This window comes from Grampus griseus (assembly GCF_964374135.1).
Source record: "Grampus griseus genome assembly, chromosome: 17".
Taxonomy (NCBI): Eukaryota; Metazoa; Chordata; class Mammalia; order Artiodactyla; family Delphinidae; genus Grampus; species Grampus griseus.
The window spans coordinates 39180995-39197171 of NC_139011.1; the positions used below are offsets into that span (position 1 = coordinate 39180995).

At 37.3% G+C, this 16177-nt stretch overlaps 1 protein-coding gene across 3 annotated transcripts in view; it reads right to left on the minus strand.

The window, feature by feature from the left end:
- The window catches only part of CPQ (carboxypeptidase Q), a 466878-nt gene that overhangs the window by 264035 nt on the left and 186666 nt on the right, over positions 1–16177 (minus strand). For all 3 annotated transcript variants that reach the window (XM_082674777.1, XM_082674776.1, XM_082674778.1), the window contains exon 4: positions 1360–1567. In XM_082674777.1, coding sequence (XP_082530903.1) covers positions 1360–1567 — 208 coding nt within the window. The remainder of the gene's footprint in view (positions 1–1359; positions 1568–16177) is intronic.

A 16177-nucleotide genomic window follows, 5' to 3' on the forward strand; every position in this document is an offset into this window, starting at 1 on the left:
GACATGGGTTTGTGCCCCGGTCTGGGAAGATCCCACATGACGCGGAGCGGCTAGGCCTGTGAGCCATGGCCGCTGAGCCTGCGCGTCTGGAGCCTGTGCTCCGCGATGGGAGAGGCCACAACAGTAAGAGGCCCGCGTATGCAAAAAAAAAAAAAAAAAAAAACAACCTACAGTTTCTCTACACTGTCTGACTCTCCATGGTCCTACTGAGATCTTGCTTTTCCGTTATCCCTGCGGCCGTAACCCCAGGGTTGACGCATGTCTGGGTCCAGGGAGCAGGTCATTTAGGAAGGGAGAAAAGGGTCCCAAAACGTAAAACGCATCTTACTGCAGCGCAACCCTTTAAGTGTGAGAGAGGCCCTGAGTCAGGACACGTGCAGAAGGACTGTTTCTCCATTACTGTGCGCCTGTTCCTTCATCCCACTGACATTCTTAAACAAAATACAAGTCTGAACTGCCCAAACAGCTATATTTTTAAGTGCTATTTTCAGAATTTCAATAACTACTAATAAAGAAGGTTTGTACCAGAAACCTTATGAAAACCATCTTTTGTATACTTGATGTCATAGGAAGTAAACTGACATGACATTCAATGAGTGCATGTGATGCGACAAACACTATAGTGGGAGGCTATCAGATATGCATTATCTAGTCTAGCCCTCATAGTAATCCTGTTCCTTACATACACCATCCCCATCTTTGTAGATAAATTCTCTAAGACTTAGAGAATAAGTAACTTGCTGAAGTCATTTAAGCTTCGGCTACTATACAGTTTGAATACGCATCTAAGACTATTTGAAGTTTCCAAAACAAAACAAAAAAAAAACCCCTCTAAAGATTTCACATAAACTGTGGTCTACAGCTTGGATTAATATTCACAAGGTCCTGGGTTTGAGTCCTTTCTCAGCCATTTACTAGCTGTATGGCCCTTAGGCAAGTGAGTTTCCTTTAGGTTAATTTCCTCACCCGCAAAATGAAGAAAATAGACTTAGTTCACAGAGCTTTGAAAGGATGGAGGAAGGTAAGTCACACAATAAGCACGCCGTCAACTACTGGTATGATCTCAAATGCCAAGTGGCTCCAAATGGAAGAAATACAACACATATGGACAAATACTGCCCTCAACTATTCGGAGTTGAATTTCCACACAGTGGATCATATTCTGCCCTTCAGTTAGTCCTGCCCTTCTTCGGTCAAAGTAGTAAACTCTTGAAGGAAAAACAAAAAAGTGTCTGCCTTTAAGGAGTCTATGAAGACCCTCTCTGCAGACTCATTCTCTCTTTCCTAAACTGTCTCTAAAAACTAAAACTTGACCACAACACCTTATTCCCAGACAGCCCATCCCTTGCCTTCACTCACCTGCTCCGGATACTTGCTACCGACGATCTCTGCTACGGTGTTGAAGGAATCAGCATCTGGGTAGTTCTTTGCCCCCATCTTCAGCTGAATGACAATTCTGCTCCCACGAGAAGCCATTCTTGACATCATCTCTGCATCTTCCACTGTAATACAAGCTGTTGGGATCTTTGGCACACCATCCTGGTATTCCTGAATACCTGTGTGAGGGCTTGAGAAAAGAAGCCACCAGGTTACCTTGAAAGTGGAAATGGACCAAAAAAGTATTTTTTAAAAGACTTTCACTGATCTCTGTTTTCATGTGAGGAAGGGAAAGGGTGGGCAATATTGGTTTACTTGCTTTTGATGTGAATGTAATTTTTCTTTTTGATAAAAATAACTTAGAAACTTCAATTTAATAAAAATTTCATTGAAAACATTACATGAAGTTTATTACTTCATTACATGATGTCTAGGCTGCAGACTAGAAGGCCCACACGTCTGGAAGAAAACTGGCCCAGGTACAACCAGCTCTCTGGTCACTGACTGGCTCGACAGCTACGCTCTTCCCACCCAAACACAGAGGTCTGCATATGTGGCCCTGCATAGGGGTAGAACACTGTGTGCGAAAACCATAGAACAACATCTGGGGAAATGTTTCGATTCCCAGGAAGAAAAGTGCCAGATAAACCCAGGTCTGTGATTTCACTGCCACAAGAAAAAGAAAACAAACTATTATGATTTTGGCATGAAAGGGGAAATATTACCCCAAATGGTCAAGTTTTTCTGCTAATTTCCAGATGCTTCTTATATCACTGGAAACACTTGTAATTGAAGTTGATATTAATCTAAATTGAAGTTGATATTGATTCAACCTCTCCCCATGCTGAGTTTATCAAATTCACTTTCTAGAACTGTTCTTTCAAACTGTCCCCTTTTACCTCTGAGGTAAAACTCCAAACCACACCACCACAACTCGCTCAGGACCACAGCTTCTGAGCTCCCACCATATCCCATCAGTCTGTTCCTGTCTTCTGTGGAAGCACAAGCTAACAGCCTCCCTTTCCAAATTAAGTTTTCTTTTTGTACTTCCATACTCGTTTCAGGTTGTCTCATTTTCAGAGAAAAGCCTTTTTCCTCCTTTGAGCCATAACACATTTCTCTCCTGTACAAGTGACTCCAATCTGCACGTGCATAAACACGATGATCCAGTCTTATCACTGATTTCTGGGTGTGACTGTTATTGCTGTGACCGTGTATCAGGTGACTATTTACTGACTTAGAGAAACTGCATGACAAAGTGATTAAGAATACAGGTTCTGGAGCAAGACTGTCTGGGTTCAAATCTGGGCTGTGCTACTTATTGCTAATTGACCTTGGGCAAGTTACACGTCTTTGCTTCAGTGGCTTCAGCTATGATTGGCGATGGTAACTATAATACCTATTTCATAGTTATTTTGCAAATTTAGTTAACTTATACAAATAACTCACTTACCCTGGAACATGGTAAGCCCTTAATAAATGTTAAATATTTATTACACTAACTTATCTATTACATTAACCCTGCAGAGAGAGACTGTGTAATCTCAAGTCCTTAGACTTAGACCATCTAAATACATCCTTTACGGACATTTCTTAACTGCTGACTGAAAATTGTATTCTTCATTAGAGAGAGACAAATGACTTATAAATTCAAAACTTATAAAGCAGAAACCCTGAATCTGAATCCCTGTTCTGGAATATGCCTAATCCACTCTAACTTCCAGCTTAGGTCACATCCTGGATCTACCATTCTCCACCTGCCTGACACCAAGCGACTTAGATTACCTCTCTGTTTCTGAGTTTCCACAACTGAAAAGTAGAGAATAATATTAGTATTGACCTCATAAGATTGCTATGAGGAACATAAGAGATAGTATATGTAAAGGATTTTAAAGTGCTTGGCATATAGGAATTACTTAGCAAACATTAGTTGTTATTATTATTTCTTCAGTGTTAATTTTCCCCACTGAGTTGGTAGAGTGGTTAATGACCAAAAGTATTTTGAAACACGTAGGAAGACAATCTAAATATTTATTATTCATATTACCTTACATGATGTCTAGGATTCAACAAACTCTCCTTGTTCTCAGGCTCTCTGACTCAAAAGGAGGTCAGTGTAACACCCCTTATAGGCTCTTTTAAATAATGTTTCTAAACAAATTGGCACTAATAAGTTACAGGTAAGGCTTCTTAATTTGGGGACAGTGAATTGGGCATATACCAGGGGCTCCACTGAGGAAAATGGCATTTTCCAACTGTGGTTCTGAATTCAAGATATAAAAAGCTTCTAATTTGTTTCTACAATTAAGCACGTTCTCCAGTGGTTGAGTGTTCAGCATTGTTCAGTAGAAGTAGGCAGAGTGAAGACTCAACAGTTCTATTTAGAGTCCTGTGTTTTTACTGTCAATTGTCCTACAGGAGGTGATCACCATAAACATCACCTTCCTGGCCCCACTTACAAGCCCCACTTGCATTTAACAATAGCAAATGGTAAACTACAAAGGAAGCCATAAAAAATCAAAACAAGAACATTTAAAGATTAATACCAATCCTTCACAAAGTCTTTGAAAAAATACAAGAGAAGGGAACACTTTCCAACTCATTCTACAAGGCCACTGTTAATAAGAACAAAACTAGACATAGACCCTACAAGAAAAAAAACTATAGACCAATATCTCTTAAGAATATAAATGCAAAAAACAAAATCAACAAAATACAAATTGATACTGCAACATATGAAAAGAATTTTACACCATCACCAAGTGGTATTTACTCCAGAAATGCAAGGTTGATTTAACATCAAAAAATCAATCAATGCAGTGTATTATAATAATATAATAAAGGACAAAAACCACGTGATCAGCTCGATAGACGCTGACAGTCTTCGACAAAATCTAACGCTCCTTCATGATAAAAACACTCAACAAACTTTGAATGGAAGGGAACTTCCTCAACCTAATAAAAGGTACCTATGAAAAACCCACAGCTAACGTCATACATAGTGGTAGAAGACTGAATGTTTTTCCCCTGAGATCAGAAACAAGGCTAGGATGTCTGCTCTGCCCACTTCTATTCAATGTTGTACTGGAGGTTTTAGCCAGGAAAATCAGACAAGAAAAAGAAATAAAAGAAATCAAGGTTGGAAACAAAGAAGTAAAACTATCTCTGTCCACAAATGGTCACGTATATAGAAAATCCTAAGGAATCCACATGCCCGCACACAAAAAACTATTAGAGCTAATTAACAAGCTCAGCAAAGTTGCAGGATACAGTATCAATATACAAAAATCAATTGCACAGTAGTAATAAACAATACAGTGTAGTAGCAATAGAGTAGCAATGAACAATCTGAAAGTTAAGTAAACAACTGCATTTCCATTAGCAACAAAAAGAATAAAATACTACAAATAAACTTAACAAAAGAAGTGCAAGATTCATACAATGAAAACTGCAAAATGTTGTTTAAATAAATTAAAGAAGATCCTAATATATTGAAAAGTGCCCCATGTTTATGGATTAGAAGACTTTACATTCTTAAGATGGTAATACTCCCCAAACTGATTTACAGATTCCATGCAATTCTTCTCAAAGTTCCACCTGCCGTTTTTGAAGAAATTTACAAGCTGATTCTAAAATTCATATGGAAAAGCAAGGGACTTAAAATAACCAACACAAGTTGAAAAAGTAGAACAAAATTGGTGGACTCACACTTCTAAATTTAAAAACATACTACAAATCGATAATAATTTAAAAAGTGGTAGTGGTATAAGGATAGACACATAGATCAATAAAATAGAATTGAGAATACAGAAATAAAGTTTATAAGATTGGTCAATTCATTTTCAACGAGGGGGCCAAGATAATTCAATGGGGATAAAACAGTGTTTCCACAAATGATGCTGGGGCCAACCAGATACCCACGTGAAAAAGACTGAAGTCGCACCCCTACATCACACCCAAAAACATTCAAAATGAACCACAGACCTAAACGTAAACTGGCACACATATGTTTATAGCACTACTCAGAATAGTCCAAAGGTGGAAACAACCCTAATGTCCATCAATTGATGAGTAGATAAACAAATTTGGTATATCTATACAATGGAATAGTATTCAGCAATAAAAAAAATAATGTTCTGAAACATGCTACAACATGAACGAACCTTGAAAACCTTGAACCTTCTTTCACTTCTTTCCTAAGTGAAAGAAGCCAATCACACAAGACCACATATTGTAAAGTTCCACTTATAAGAAATGTTCAGAATAGGCAAATTCACAGAGGTAGAAAGTAAATTTTAGGTTGCCTTGCACTGTTGGAAGGGACAGGGAAATGGGAAGTGAATGCTAACTGTTAGGGATTTCTTTTCAGGATGATGAAAATGTTCTAAACTAAAATTAGACAGTGATGGTATTTGCACAACTCTTTGAATATACTAAAAAACACCAAACTGTGTGTGTTAAAATGGTAAATTGTATGGTTTGTGAATTTACCCCAATAAAACTTCTATTAGAAGTTTAAAGAATCAAAATAAAAATCTTAAGGTTCCAGATTTCTCTTTAAGAGGAAAATCCTGGTATCTTTTTCATTCAAAAATCACGCTTCTAGGGCTCTGGTTTATGACATGTATGAAAACAAAGCCTGCTGGTCTCTGTGCTTGTAAGAGAGTATACCCCAAATATAAAATGAACATGGAAACTGTAAGTCTTCATAAGCTTTTCAAATTTTACTAAATTTCTTGTGTATGTTTTGTAAAGTGATATAGCGAAGTCAGCTGAATATTGTCTTTTATCTACATAAAATAAGTGCAAGGTTTAAACAAATACGTTTTGACATTTCCCACCTGATTACCACACATCAGTCAAACTCCCTAAATGCTAGTCACTTTTCACTAGCTCTTTATAAAAGATACCAGGCACTCTGTTTCTGAGCACTTCAAAATTTGCAAAGCTCAAATCAACCATTGGAACTGGGGGTCAGCTTGTGATGTTAAATACCCAACATGAGGAAAATTATGTATCCTTACTGAGGAATATGTAGGTTTTCATAGGGGCATAGAATACATTGATTGAAGTAAAAATTATTCACAACACAGTGAAGTCTTGGAATGTTTCCTAAAGAAAGAGTCTAGAGGTGGGAATGATTTATGAGGACTGCGAGCTTTTGAAGCTATAGTCTCTTGTATCTATGACAGGTTTTTTTTAACTTCCTTATTAGGATGGTTAAAAGAGCACCTATTCTGTTTATCGGAAAGCCTTGTTTGCTTTAAAAATCAAAGCAAAATTCAATCAAACCTCATAAGATTGCTATGAGGAATATAAGAGATAGTATATGTAAAGTATTTTAAGTGCTTGGCATATAGGAATTACTTAGCAAACATTAGTTGTTATTATTAGTTGTTATTATTATTAGTTATTATTTCTTCAGTGTTAATTTTCTTCAGTGTTTGATTGAAAATAACTCTCTTGGAAAAATTACAATTGACTTTATTAAATTTTTTTAGATCTACCACTTTAAGAGTAAATTCATCTCAGACTTTTATACTGTCATTAACAACAATAAGAGTAAATTGATCTCAGGCGTTTATACTGTCATTAAGAATACAAAAGCAAAAGGATTCATTTACACCATAATTTCACAAAAAAGGAAACCCTGAAATATTTCCAACTCCCACAGGTTAAAAATAAAAAACGAAAACAAAAATAACCTGACCAAGAGAGAGGAGGTAGGACTAAATTTCATTCCTAATTTCTATAATTCAGTTGAAATGGCAGAAGAGAGAGAAGAAAAAGTCAAATTCTTGAATTCTATTCCATATTGATGACAGACTCCACATGAGCAAAACTCAACCAACATGTTTAATATCATATTCATGGGCAGATCTCAGTAAGGAGACTATTACAGACACAGCATCAGAGAGATGTACCTTCTTGCAAACCAGAGGAACACAGACAGCTCCACAAGACTGTGAGACAGAAGGAAGATGGTCAAAATGCTTAGAGGAATAAAACCGTGTGATTTTTTAACATCCACAGCATATAGGAAGGGATTTCAGGTAATTTCTCTAAGACACAAAAATGTAAAGACCTGCCTGTAAAATAAATAGAAAAGAGAATTCAATACACCTAAAAAAAATTTTATACTTAATATTTTGTTACCTAGAAAGTACTGCATAAATACTAGTTTCATTATTATTAGATATTTTGTAACCTAAAGTAATCATCAAAAATATATTTGTTCCCTTTTTTCCTTTCTGATCTTGTTCTTCTGTATAAGTTACAATTTTCTGCTAATGTACAGTTATTTCATCACCTTAATTTGTTTTTTTCTTATATTCTCCTCCAATCTTTACCATTTCTAAAAGGAATTATGTATTAAGTAAGATGAAAATCTACCTTGGAATAACAAAAATGTTACAATAGATAATTTCTTTAATAAAAATGATAATAATGAAAAAGATATGGAGGAACATAAAAATCACTGATAAATGAAGATGGTAACTTTAACCAACAAAATGCTCTATCCATTTTACTAACTAAATATTGTTTTGAGTTTAAGCCTCAATGGGAAACATTTCTGATTAACTGGACTGGAAAGTATTTAAAGATCATCTGACCCAAGATCTCTGTCTTCTCAGTCAGAAATATCCTAAGTTTCTATTATTAACTCTGTTAAACTATGCTAATCTCTCATTACCCTCAGAGCCCAACATCCTCTTATTAGAACAGAACTGAAGATATAACTAATAGACTAATAGACTGAATGTTTGTGTCCCTCCAAAATGTATATGTTGGAATTCTAACCCCACATGGTGATGGTTTTAGGAGGTGGGGTCTTTGGCAAGTGACTAGGTCATGAGGACATAGCCTACCTGGTACCCTTATAAAAGTGGCCCCAGAAAGATCCCTCACTCCTTCCACCACATGAGGTTACAGTGAAAAAATAGTTGTCTAGGAAGTGGGTGCTTGCCAGACACTGAGTGTACGGGCACCATGATCTTGGGACTTCCCAGCCTACAAAACTGTAAGAAATAACCGTTGGTTGTTCATAAGACCCCAGTCCATAGTATTTTTGTTATAAAAGCCTAAACAAACTAGACAGCATATTTTGTCAGAAGGGAAACAAGATAAAGCCATTTGAATTATTTAATATCCATTCTTTTTTTTTTGATGTGGACCATTTTTAAAGTCTTTATTGAATTTCTTATAACATTGCTTCTACTATTTTATGTTTGGGGGGTTTCTTGTCTCCAAGGCATGTGGGATCTTAGCTCCTCAACCAGTGGTCGAACCCACACCTCCTGCATTGGAAGGTGAAGTCTTAACCACTGGACCACCAGGGAAGTCCCTAATTTGCATCCTTGATTAAAACTCGGGGGGAAAAAAAGGAATGGTTGATTTCTTTCTTGACATGAAGAAAATATTTTTAAAACAAAGCATCAGATAATCATACAAAGGTCAGATCAAGATGGCAGCGTAGGAGGATGTGGAGCTCACCTCCCCCCACAAACACATCAAAAATACATCTACACGTGGAACAATTCTCATGGAAAACTACCTGGAAATTGGCAGAAGAACTCCTGTACAACCAAAGCTGCAAGGAAGATTTCCACATAACTGGGTAAGGATGGAAAAAAGGCATAGATAGGGTTGGGACCTCCACTGCTGGGAGGGATCTGAAAGAAAAAGAAGGTCTTCACAGGCAGACCCTCGCCCTGGGGACTGAGTAGGCTGAGCGACAGACTGGGTGTCCCAGTCTTGGGGTCCTACATGGAGAAGACAAGCCCTCTTGGCTGCTGGGAGAACCGCAGGAACTGGAGAAGGGCTGGAGAAGCCTAGACTCTACTCATAAAGAGTGTGCAGGTGCTGGCTTGCCAACAAACAGAGTGGAGAGAGCTCTGCATGGCGGCTGCCACCTCACCACTCTTCTGAATCCAAGTGGGGTGAACACCCCGGCCCTGCCCACTCCACACCACATCTTGGCACTGGATCTGAGGTAGACAGGCCCTGGGAGAAGACTCAATCTAGAGATGCAGAGGAGGCTAGGGGGTGTGGGGTATGGTCCAGGTGGGGCAGCTGCAACCAGTGCTGGCGCTAACTCAGTCTGCACTAATGAAGCAGCCCACCTCAATTTCTCCAGCCACAGTGCCCCAACTCCCAACCCCCACCCACTCCACACCACAGCCTTGCCCTAGATCACACAATGCTAGATGACATTGTACTAGATGACTACAACAGGGGAAGGGACACAACTTGGGCTGCGACTGAGTGGACCTGCAGACACCTACACAGGCGATACCATCAGATCTCTGTGAGTGCACAAGGCTCACGTACTTTGGGGCAAAACACACACTCAAAGGGAACAGAGTCTGCTTGAGCCCAACCCTCAGGACTTCTGCTCCAGCAACTGGGGAGCAGACCCCACCCCAACAGGCCAGCGATAGCTATGGAGCAGAGAGAAAGTTCCACCTCACATGCTGCATAGGCTTTCAATCCTCCAACACCAACTACACTCCCTACCAAGGTGATGATGGCCAGCACACCCCGAGGAAAGACATGGCTGGTGTCTACATCAGAACCAGCCCTCACACCAAAGACATTGGATAAACACAGTCTACATAGGGACACTCCCACATAAAAACACCCCTTCAAGACCACAATAGGTAACTATTCCTCCTAAATTCACAGAGACAGAGAAAGTTGAGTAAAATGAAAAGGCAGAGGAACTACTCCCAATTAAAAGAGCAAGAGAAAACACCTGAAAAACTAAATAATGAAACAGAGATCATCAGTCTACCAGACACTGAATTCAAACAGGAGGTAATAAAAGTGCTAAATGAATTAAGAAAGATTATTAATATAAATGCAGATCATTGTAACAAGGAACTAGAAACTATAAAGATGACCCAATCAAAAATAGATAATTCAATTTCTGAGATTAGAAAGCAATCTAGAAGCAATGAATAGCTGAGTAAATGACACAGAAGAACAGAAGAACAAATAAGTGATCTGGAAAATAGAATAAGGGAAATTGCCCAATTAGAAGAGCAGACAGAAAAACGAATGGAAAAAAAAAAAGCAACATACAAGATCTCTGGGATAATATGCCAACTTACACATAATAGGGGTTCCAGAAGGAGAAGAGAGAGAGAAGGAGATCAAAAATGTATTTGAAAAAATTATGGCTGGAAACTTCCTGAACCTAAAGAAAGAACCAGATATGCAGGTACAGGAAGAACAGAAAGTCCCAAACAAGATGAACCAAGACAGACCCACACCAAGGCATATCATTATTAAAATAGCAAAAGTTAAAGAGAATTCTAAAGGCAGCAAGAGAATAACAAAGTGTCACTTTTAAGGGAACCCCCATAAAGGCTATCAGCTGATTTCTCTGCAGAAACTTGGTGGGCCAGAAGTGTGTGGCATGATATATTCAAAGTCCTGAAAGGGAAAAATCTGCAACCTAGGATATTCTATCCAGCAAGATTATCATTTAGAAGAGAAGAAGAGGTAAAGAATTTATCAGACAAGAAAATCTAAAAGAATTCAGCAATACTAAACCTACCCTAAAAGAAATGTTGAAAGATCTTATCTAAATGGAAAAGAAGCAAAAATCCATAGGAAAGGAAAAATCCTAACTGGAAAGGCAAATACAGACTAAGGGTTGAAGATCACTTAAGTAAGCCAGATTTTTTTTTTTAAGTTGTAAAAGTTACTATAACTACAATAAACAGTAAAAGGGATAAGCATGAAGATACAAAATAGGACATCCAAAACACAAAATGTGGCGGAGGGGAGTAAAAAATGTAGATCTTTTAGAATGTGTCTGAACTTAAACGATGATCACTTTAAAGCAACTATATATAGTTATAAGTCAACATACATGAACCCCATGGTAACAACAAATCCAAACTCACCAAAAAACCAAAAAGAAAGGAACTGAAGCATACTACAAAAAAAAAAAATCATCAAACCACAATAGGAAAAACAAAAAGAAGAAATGAACAAAGAAAGACTCCAAAAACAACTGGAAAACAAGGAATAAAGTAGTACATACCTATCAATAATCACATCAAATGTCAATGGACTAAATGTTCTGATCAAAAGACATAGAGTGACTTAGTGGATTAAAAAAAAAAAGCAAGAACCTTCAATATGCTGCCTACAAGAGACTCACTTCAGGGCAAAAGACACATGCAGACTAAAAGTGAGAGGATGGAAAAAGACATTTCATGCAAATGGAAATGACAAAAAAGAGGGGGTAGCAATATTCGTATCAGACAAAATAGACTTTAAAACCAAGGCCATAAGAAAGACTAGAAAGGCATTATATAATGATAAAGGGATCAATACAAGAAGATATTACACTTGTTAACATACATACATCCAATACAGCAGCACCTAAATATATAAAGCAAATACTAAGAGACATAGAGGGAGAAATTGACAATAATACAATAATAGTAGGACTTTAACACCCTACTGACATCAATGGACAGATCATCCAGACAGAAAATCAGTAAGGTAAGAGAGGTCCTAAATGACACAATAGACTAATTGGACTTAATTGATATCTACAGGACATTACACCCCCCAAAAAACAGAAGACACATTCTCTCAAAGCATGCATGGAACATTCTCCAGGATAGACCATACACTGAGTCACAAAACAAGCCTCCACAAATGTAAAAGGATAGAAATAATATCAAGCATCTTTTCCGACCACAACAGTAAGAAACTAAAAATCAACTACAGAAAGAAAAATGAGAAAAGAACAAACATGTGGAAGCTAAACAACATGCTACTAAGAAACCAATAGTCCAATAATGAAATCAAAGAAGAAATCAAAAAAAAATCTCAAGACAAACGAAAATGAAAACACAACTTTACAAAATCGATGGGATGCAGCAAAAGCAGTTCTAAAAGGGAAGTTCATAGCAATACAGGCCTTCCTCAAGAAAAAAGAAAAATCTCAAATAAACAACCTAACCTACCACCTAAGATAATTACCAAAAAGAGAGCAAATGAACCCTAAAGTCAGCAGAAGAAAGGAAATAATAAAGATCAGAGAGGAAATAAATAAAACAGAGATCAGGAAAACAATAGAAAGAAATCAATGAAACTAAGAGCTGCTTATTTTTTTTAAAGGTAAAGAAAATTGACAAACTTTTACCCAGGCTAAGCAAGAAGAAAAGAGGGAAGGGCACTGCTAATTATTAGAGAAATGCAAATCAAAACCACAATAAGGTATCACCTCACACCAATAGAATAGCCATCATCAAAAAGTTTACAAATAACAAATGTTGGAGAGGATGTGGAGAAAAGGGAATACACTGTTGGTGGGAATGTAAATTGGTGCAGCCACTATGGAAAACAGTATGGAGGTTCCTTAAAAAACTAAAAATAGAACTACCATATGATCCAGAAACTCCACTCCTGGGTATACATCCAGAAAAAACAAAAGCACTAATTTGAAAAGATACATGCACCTCAATGTTCACAGCAGCAGTATTTACAACAGCTAACACATGGAGGCAACCCAAATGCCCACCAACAGACAACTGGCTTAAGAAGATGTGGTGTGTGTGTGTGTGTGTGTGTGTGTGTGTATACACACACAATGATACATACACAATGGAATATTATCCAGCCATAAAAAAGAATGAAATATTGCCATTTGCACCAACGCAGATGGACCTAGAGAACATTATACCTAGTGAAATAAGTCAGAGAAAGACAAACACTGTATGATATCACTCACATGTGGAATGTAAAAAGTAATACAAATGAATCTATATACAACACAGAAACAGACTCACAGACATAGAAAACAAACTTATGACTACCAAAGTGGAGGGAAGGAGAGACAAATTAGAGGTATGAGATTAACAGATACAAACTACTATATACAAAATAGATAAGCAACAAGGATTTACTGTATAGCATAGGTAATTATACCCAATATCTTGTAATAACATAGAATATAATATGGAAAAAAAACTGTATGCTGTACACCTGAAACTATGCTGTACACCTGAAATTAGCACAATATTGTAAGCCAACTATACTTCAATCAAAAAAATTAAAAATTTAAAAATTAAAAATAAAGCATCAGCTAAGTACTGAAGGAAACACTAGAGCCATGTTCTCAAGCTGCTTTCTGCAGAATACTAGGTCTAAGAAACCTTGTAAGGGGCAAAAGATTCCCTGTTGAGATACAGTCATGAAACACTGAGCGTTATTTCCCTGTTTTGAGGAGTCAAGAAGCACATTAGGCTATTGATAGGCTCTGAGAAGTAACATACCTAAGAAAAAATGTTTGACTAACTAAGCATTCCCAAACTTAATTGACCATAGAACCATTTTTTTGTAACACTTTTATCATTGCATAGTCTTATCTAAGAAATACATTGATTCACTCTCCTTAAAGGAGGACCAAGAAAATGCCTGGGCATTTTCCTTCAATGATCAATTCAAATAGCCCTTTCTCTATAAAGACTTTTGAATACCACTAAGGCAGAGTTGGAGACTCACTCCCCTGTGTACCCCTGCTTCCCCCTCTATACTTCTGTTTATAATCCTAATGATATTGTTATATTCATGTGTTTAAACACCACCTACTAAATATGAGCTCCTCAAGAGTCTCGACCATGTCTAATTATTCTTTGTACAGCAAGAACATGTAGCTTCTACCATATTTTAAGCATTTATAGTTTCTACCATATTTTTAAGTGTTCAACAAATACATATATTCTGTATATATATTTGTTGAACATACACACACACACACACACACACACATATATATATCTCCTATTGGTTCCCTTTTTCTAAAGAATCCTGAATAAAACTTAAATTTACTTTTATTTGCAGCCAAATATATTCCCAACATTTGCAACAACCAAAGTAGAAAAATCAGTATATTGCATATTTAAAAATTATAAATATTAGGGCTTCCCTGGTGGCGCAGTGGTTGAGAGTCCGCCTGCCGATGCAGGGGACCCGGGTTCGTGCCCCAGTCCGGGAAGATCCCACATGCCGCGGAGTGGCTGGGCCCGTGAGCCATGGCTGCTGAGCCTGCGGGTCCGGAGCCTGTTGCTCCACAACGGGAGAGGCCACAATAGTGAGAGGCCTTCATACCGCCAAAAAAAAAAAAAAAAAAGTAAGGAAATTCTGACATATGCCACAACGTGGATGAATATTGAGGGCATTATGCTAAGTGAAGTAAGGCAGTCAAAAAAGACAAATATTGTATAATTCCACTTACATGAGCTACTGAGAACAGTCAAAATCATAGAGGCAGAAAGTAGAATGGTGGTTTCCAGGAGCTGGGGGAAGGGGACACTGGGGAGTTATTCTTTCATGGGGATAGAGTTTGAGATTTACAAGGTGAAAAGAGTTATGGAGATGGGTGATTTGATGGCTGCACAACATTATGAATATATTTAATACCACTAACTTGTACACTTAAAATGGTTAGGTGTGGTTAATGGTTAATTTTTAAAGCCATTACATACATAAATTATTAATAAAATAAAATCCAATATTGTGTAAATGGTGAGGGAAAGTATACATATATCCCATGCTGATGGTACTGTAAATTAGTTTGATATTTCTATAGTGTGATATCCCAGTATGTATCAAGAACTATAAAAATTCTTACTTTTTTTCAGTTATTCTGCTTTAGAGAATAAACTCCATGGCAATACCGTAAAATAAAAAAATAATAATTTATACTAGGGTGTTCCCTGCCTCTGTGTATAAATGTGAAAATCTAGAAACAGTCCAGCAGAGGAACTTCAGGAGAGGTAGCAGGAAAATGAAAGGGTAGCATGGCAAGTAAATGGCCAAAAGCTATACATGGAAACATGTAGATAAAAATAATGTTAAGTTAAATAAAGCTATGTGCATGATAAAGATTGATGTATATTGAGTCAAGAGTCACTTGATTCATTGAGAAATTAGTCATCCTGTTAGACTGAAATCATGTGAACTGCAGCATTACCAACAAACAGAATTAAATCCTTAAAAGTCTGTGCCACAGTCCATAAAATAACGTGGAAGCAAAGCCTGAAGCTATCATAGTAGCAATTTGAATACTTGAAATTCCAGGTCACAGGCATTTGAGCACCTGTGGCAAATTAATAGAAAAATATCTGTTGAAATTTTCCTTTCTTCCACCATCAATTACATGAAATCCTTGCAGCTGAATCCTGCTGCAGTGCCAGTCTATCGACGTGCCATCTAGGCAGAACTTCAAAGCTAATATTTTCTTGATGTCAATCACATTTGCGTTCAAGGGCTCTTCCTGTGCATCTGGTAGTGTTTCAACTGTTTATTCACATTTGTGTACATCTTCTCAGCCTCTGAGTCAATAGGTACACATTTTTAGTCTTCTAATCTTTAGACAAGTCATATATGAGATCTCCATGCCACAATGATGTAGAGGAGCACAGAATGAATTCTGAAAAGGCTGCTGGCACAGATAGGAAATCAGCACTCAGTCACTTCAGAGGAAAATAATGTCTACAAACAGCATCTAGGCATCATTATCAGTAAGTTTGCTTAGATAATACATTTTGATGAAATAAAAATGGATGCTCTGCCCTTGGATTTAAAGATTTCCTTCTCTTGGCCCTTTTTAAAGCTTTACTTTGGTATCAGCTTTTTTCCCCTTATTTTAGGCACCATGAAAAGACATTTACTCAAATAGGTAGTGGAGCTTCGAACCCTACAGTATTAAGGAAAGGTGATCTTCTTGTTCCATGGATCCCTAAAACATAAACCCTTCTATCAAAAATGA